At 36.0% G+C, this 6,912-nt stretch overlaps 1 protein-coding gene across 1 annotated transcript in view; it reads left to right on the top strand.

Moving 5' to 3' along the window:
- The first annotated feature begins 1,326 nt into the window (after window positions 1-1,326).
- The window catches only part of LOC106468896 (partner of bursicon-like), a 7,142-nt gene continuing 1,556 nt past the window's right edge, over window positions 1,327-6,912 (top strand). Inside the window, exons 1-2 of the mRNA XM_013929344.2 lie at window positions 1,327-1,402; window positions 1,787-2,077. Of these exons, the coding sequence (XP_013784798.2) occupies window positions 1,787-2,077 (291 nt within the window). The 5' untranslated portion in view covers window positions 1,327-1,402. The remainder of the gene's footprint in view (window positions 1,403-1,786; window positions 2,078-6,912) is intronic.

The raw sequence follows: 6,912 nt of genomic DNA on the forward strand, positions 1-6,912 counted from the left end.
AAAAATCACATTCAATGAGTTCGGTAAAAATCACATTCAATGAGTTCAGTAAAAATCACATTCAATGAGTTCGGTAAAAATCACATTCAATGAGTTCAGTAAAAATCACATTCAATGAGTTCGGTAAAAATCACATTCAATGAGTTCAGTAAAAATACACATTCAATGAGTTCGATAAAATCACATTCAGTGAGTTCGGTAAAAATCACATTTAATGAGTTCGGTAAAAATCACATTTAATGAGTTCAGTAAAAATCACATTTAATGAGTTCGATAAAAATCACATTCAATGAGTTCGGTAAAAATCACATTTAATGAGTTCGGTAAAAATCACATTTAATGAGTTCAGTAAAAATCACATTTAATGAGTTCGATAAAAATCACATTCAATGAGTTCGGTAAAAATCACATTTAATGAGTTCGGTAAAAATCACATTTAATGAGTTCAGTAAAAATTACATTCAATGAGTTCAGTAAAAATCGCATTTAATGAGTTCGGTACAAATTCAATGAGTTCAGTAAAAATCACATTCAATGAGTTCGGTAAAAATCACATTCAATGAGTTCAGTAAAAATCACATTCAATGAGTTCGATAAAAATCACATTTAATGAGTTCGGTAAAATCACATTCAATGAGTTCGGTAAAAATCAGATTCAATGAGTTCGGTAAAAATCAGATCTGTCGGCACATTGTTTCGTTGGTTATATGAACTTGGGATACAAAATATTCATTACTGTTCTTAACGTGTTAAAAATAAAGCTACTGAAATGTTTATTTAGTTTGTTTATTTTAAGGCAAAGCCACATTAGACTATCTGCTGTGTCCTTCGCGGGGAATCCAACCCGGATTCTGGTGTTTTAAGTACGAAGATTTACCAGTGTCCCATCGGGGGGCGGCGAAATATTTATTACGTCACGCCTAGAAAAAAAAGTTCGATCCAATATATGTTTATTATAATAATTTTCCATTTTTATACAACGGTCTTCAATTTGGAACTTTTATGGAGTTTATAAAATTGGTCTATACAGACTATATTCATTCTTAATATAAGCATTTACAATTTACCCGAGTTTTCACTGATCCATACATTTAAGAACGATAAAGCGAGAAAAGGCAGGCGTATTTCTAATTAATCTAGTGTTTCACGAGTTATAAACAACATAATAATTGAAAGTGCATTTAGTATCAATAATGGAGTGCAAAGGGGACAGTTCAGGGGTGGTCCGTTTAGTTGCGATGACTGGATGGTTATTCGGCCTCCCAGCTGGTCATTATCTAAGACATAAAATGGGGTTTACATTCTTGTACAGACTAAGAGAGTTCATGCAACTCCAGAAGTCAGCTTAATACGAGTCTCAGAAGAAAGGAAACGTTTACTCTTCGTTTTAGACAGTTTGAAAGTGAGTTTCATAATTTCGTTGATTTTTTTCCCCTCGTTATTCACACAGAAATTCTTTGTGTATTTGTTTTACCACAAAAAATTGAACTTGTTCGAAAAACTATTGTTTGCCAGATTTTGAATATTATATAAACTTGGTGCTCTTTTTAAAATTGTGTTCAATCCAAGTGATTTTCATGGGTGAGGAAATATCCAATAAGTGTAAGAAACCGGTAACAATTAATAAGAAATGTTTAAGTTGTGTTAAATCTGGTTTCGTTGTTGTTTGAACGGATTAACGATAAGAGTGAAATATTGTCATTTCATTATAGGTTGGATAATTAGGCTTAAAAAAATCACACGAACCCCTTTACTTATCTTGATGCTTCATTTTATGTCTTTACAGATGAGGAAGCTTTCATCCATTAGTTGCTTCGTTCTCTGTTTGATTTTGACATCAAACACTCCATTGTTCCAAGCCCATGTGCAGGACTTATCAGATCTAACTTATATGCGAACAATGGAGCAATCAACTTGCACCACACATCATTCTCAAATCCATATTAGCGAAGAAGAACAAGACGAAGCAGGAAATATGTTGCGCGTATGTGGAGGAACAGTGGCTGTAGCAAAATGCGAAGGCACCTGTGTCTCTCTACTTCAACCGAGTGCTAGAAACCCTAGTGGATTTGTTAAGGTTTGTTTTGAATTTCGCGCCAAGCAACACGAGGGCTGTCTGCGCTAACCGTCCCTAATTTCGCAGTGATAAACCAGAGGGAAGGCAACTAGTCAACACCACCCACTGCTAACTTTTGGGCTACTTTTTTTTACCAACTAATAGTGGGATTGATCGTAACATTAAAATCCCCCACGGCTGAAAGAGTGAGCATGTTCGGTGACGGGGATTCGAACCCACGATGCTCAGATTTTGAGTCTAGCGCTTTAACCACACACACACACAAAAGATGTATTATGGCGCTAGAGTGTAGCAATTAGAATATAAAACTGTTTTACTTCGAATTAATTGTTATATTTTCAACAAAATAAACAAACACTATACCGCCCCCACGACCGAAAGGGCGAGCATGTTCGGTGTGGCGGAATTTCGAATACGCGACACTCAAATTGCGAGCCGAGCGCCATGACCACCAGGCCGTTTTGTTAAGGTTGGGTGATTGTAACATTTTAAAATAATGGAGGAACGCTCAATAAAATAGGGTTTTTATGACTTAATGCATGTATGGAAAACTTGATTAATAAATAATATGATTACATAACTTGTGATTATAAAGTTATGTGATTACAAGTTTAATTAGTTTTTGTTTATTTTAGCCGAACAATTGAACTGTATTGATTAGTTAATTAAATGAAGAAACATAATGTAAAAAAAAAGCGAAAATCAAGTTAGTAGGTAGTTTTAAAATGAGTATTTTATTAGTTTTATTATGTGTTCATATATTTACAGAATGCTCGTTCTTTCTACTTCTGTTTCTACATATATATAAGGAATAAATGTAACTTAGCCTATTTTGTATAGAATGTTTTTACAGTTTTGTCTTATTAACCACTTTGAATTGAATCACTGAGTTTAAAGTACTCCGTATTGTTTATGAGCCACAGGTAGACCTCAGCGATGACATTTGGATTTGCTATTCATATTAAAAAGTATTGGAAAGATAAAAGTCAGCCAATTACAACAAATTATTACGAATTGGCCATAAATACCTCAAAGTGTCGCCACCAGAACGTGGAATTGCTTCCAATCCGATGGCTCTATAGTTCAAACAATTTGCTATTATCCATGACATAATCAGAGTTCCGCTTTCTGTTTATTCTGGCGTTTTGCATTTGTAGGGTACCCTCTGTGAGACTGAAACAAACTTTCGTAGTCGCAACTGGAGATTGTATTACAGACATATTTCATCAAGCCATCCTATATGCTAGATGAAATGCATTCCACTTATAATTAGGCACAGAGCCTCTCTTCTGCAATGGTTTCAAGAACATTCCCAGTGCACCAAGAAAATGTAGATCACTATTCTTTATATAAATGAGCCATGCTACTCCCTGCAGTCAGGCAACAGCTTTATACTCATTCAGATAATATCTTGAACTAAATCCATTCCATTTCTATACGTGATCATGACACTAATGACGGTGGTGGAAGTATGGTGTGAGCAGGAATAAGTATTGGTGAATGCATTAACCTCTATACCCTGTGGAATGATACTACTAATGTCAAACATGATAGGAACTACATCTTAAGACCATTTTGCTACCATATGCTGATTTCAGTCAAATAGGGGATAATGCTTGTCCCAACGTGATAAACGAAGAAGGAATTGAAAGAATACAGTGGCCTTCACTAGACTTCAACCTAGTCAAGTGTGTATGGCAGTGGTTCCCAAACTTTTTCACTAACGACACCCTAATCTACTTACCTTGATTTGCACGACACCCTAACTTTTATTTAAATCTGGTAATACACCTTGTCATTTCATGACATTTCACTATTTAAATCTGGTAATACACCTTGTCATTTCATGACATTTCACTTCCATATGTAGCCTGGTATCGATGTTGCATGCGTTTACGAGGTCTTAAGTTATCCTTGACGACTTCTCTGAAAGAGCTATTTTCAAGGAATCTTTGATGCCTGGAGTAGCTTGTTTTCCATGAGCATCCCACAATACTAGCGTGTCGCAGCAAGTTGCTAGGGATGTCGCTAGAGTTTCACCAAACGAAGAATAATTAAGAACATAAACAATCTACAAAAAACATATTGCATGTGCCAGCAGGGGTGTCGTGCAAATCAAGGTAAGTTTACATGTGGCAGCAGGGGTGTCGTGCAAATCAAGGTAAGTACTATTTAAATCTGGTAATACATCTTGTCGTTTCATGACATTTCACTAGTTAAATCTGGTAATACACCTTGTCATTTCATGACATTTCACTATTTAAATCTGGTAATACATCTTGTCGTTTCATGACATTTCACTAGTTAAATCTGGTAATACACCTTGTCATTTCACGACATTTCACTAGTTAAATCTGGTAATACACCTTGTCATTTCATGACATTTCTAGTGAAATTTCATGAGATGACAAGGTGTGTTACCAGATTTAAATAGTGAAATGTCATGAAACGACAAGATGTATTACCAGATTTAAATAGTGAAATGTCATGAAATGACAAGGTGGGTTACCAGATTTAAATAGTGAAATGTCATGAAATGACCAGGTGTGTTACCAGATTTAAATAGTGAAATGTCATGAGATGACAAGGTGTGTTACCAGATTAAAATTTTTACGAGTGTAAGTTGAATGACCTGTCACGTTCATTTCAGATCACATAACAGATCATCATATGCCCAATCTGCATAAACATTAACGAAGGGGTGACCAATATATATTTTTATCACAGTGGTTTTACTTTTGTCATAGTTATAACGTCACAAATTACAGTTATGTTCGAATTATTTTCAACAGTGTACTATAAACATGGATACTTTTGTGTCATCCTTATTATCGAAGAGAAATGGAGCGTAATAAAACAGCTCACCTAAGTCATCAATATTTTTCTTATTAAATCGAACAACCAGGTTAAAAGCAGGAAGAAATGTGGTACACAAATTAAACAGGAGAATGATATAGCGTGTCCTGGTGGAGACTCACCATCCATAGATTTAAATAATATAGCGTGTCCTGGTGGAGACTCGACGTCCATAGATTTAAATAATATGGCATGTCCTGGTGGAGACTCACCATCCATAGATTTAAATAATATAGCCTGTCCTGGTGGAGACTCACCATCCATAGATTTAAATAATATAGCCTGTCCTGGTGGAGACTCACCATCCATAGATTTAAATAATATAGCATGTCCTGGTGGAGACTCACTATCCATAGATTTAAATAATATAGCGTGTCTTGGTGGATACTCATCGTCCATAAATTTAAATAATATAGCGTGTCTTGGTGGAGACTCACCATCCATAGATTTAAATAATATAGCGTGTCTTGGTGGAGACTCACCGTCCATAGATTTAACCTTTCTTGTCACGTCTCAAATTAGTAGTGAACATAAGAACATTTACAGATTTTCGAGCAAGACCACTAAATATTACCCTCAATTTAAGCTATGGGTGAGTCGTAAGAGTGACAGTCATATCCTTAGTGTAGATGGTAGGTGGAAGGGTGTTGTTGACTGGCTGCATTCCTTCTGGTCAGTACTTCTAAGTTCGGGACGTTGGCAGATAGCCATAGTATATTTGTCATAACTACAAAAAAAACACAAAAAAAAACGGGTGATAAGGTAAACATACACTACAAGACAAAGAAAAATGGAAATGGTGCCCTAACTCCAATAGATAAGCCATAGTGCCCAATTTCGCCAATATTTAACAGATGGTTAAATGTAGAACATGGTTTAGTTATGAACCCCGTAGTGCTGGGAACCTTCGAGTTGAAAGTTGATATGTACGCTAAAAATATATATTTGTGTTTACCTGTTACCAGGTGGATAGGATTACAACTTATCGCGCTTTACTTGTACTTAATTTAAGCTTGTGTTATGAGGTCTCTGAGCACTGACCCACATAAAAAGATCTTCCAGTGTTACTGTATAAAACTCAAACCTTTCATTAAAATACTAGACGTTTCCCGGTAAGTTTAAGGACTTACAACGCTAAATTCGATTCCCCGGGGTTACAGAGCAAACAGCCCAATGGGGATTTGCGCTAAAGCAAACAAATGCTACAAAACTTTTAATTGTGTTTCGTGACTATTGTATATTTGATTTGAAAACAGATCAACTTAAAATTATCCATGAAAGTTGTATGAGCATACAAGAGTGCATCACATTTAGAAATCGAACCCCTTTCAGTCCGAATGTTTACTATGTTGTTGTTGTTGTTTTCTAATTTCGCGCAAAGCTACACGAGGGCTATCTGCGCTATCCGTCCATAATTTAGCAGTGTAAGACTAGAGGGAAGGCAGCTAGTCATCACCACCCACCGCCAACTCTTGGGCTACTCTTTTACCAACGAATAGTGGGATTGACCATCACATTATAACGCCCCCACGGCTGAAAGGGCGAGCATGTTTGGTGTGACGGGATTCGAACCCGCGACCCTCAGATTGCGAGTCGAGTGGCTTAACCACCTGGCCATGCCGGGCCGTTCACTATGAATTGCTTCCTAAGTGTGAAGCCCTATTTTAATTTTTTTCATAGCCAGTCTTATAATAAAGTTGCAGATGAGTGGAAAATTCAATATCAGTACGGTTTCAAACACATTAGTGACCTCTAACGGAAATATGCCTTTTTAAACGAATATTTTAAAATTGAAAACATTAAACAATATCAAATTCGATGAGAGGAACTCACTTTGAGACTAATAATGGTTGGAGAACGGCTTGAACGGGTAATGAAGAAAAACTTTAATATAAGTTTAAAACAACAGCAAATTAGAACGTTTCGACAAGGTTTTTTCATCATCAGGTTGTGTTAAACTTATATTAAAGTTTTTCTTC

Source organism: Limulus polyphemus, unplaced genomic scaffold (assembly GCF_000517525.1).
Source record: "Limulus polyphemus unplaced genomic scaffold, Limulus_polyphemus-2.1.2 Scaffold3208, whole genome shotgun sequence".
Classification (NCBI taxonomy): domain Eukaryota; kingdom Metazoa; phylum Arthropoda; class Merostomata; order Xiphosura; family Limulidae; genus Limulus; species Limulus polyphemus.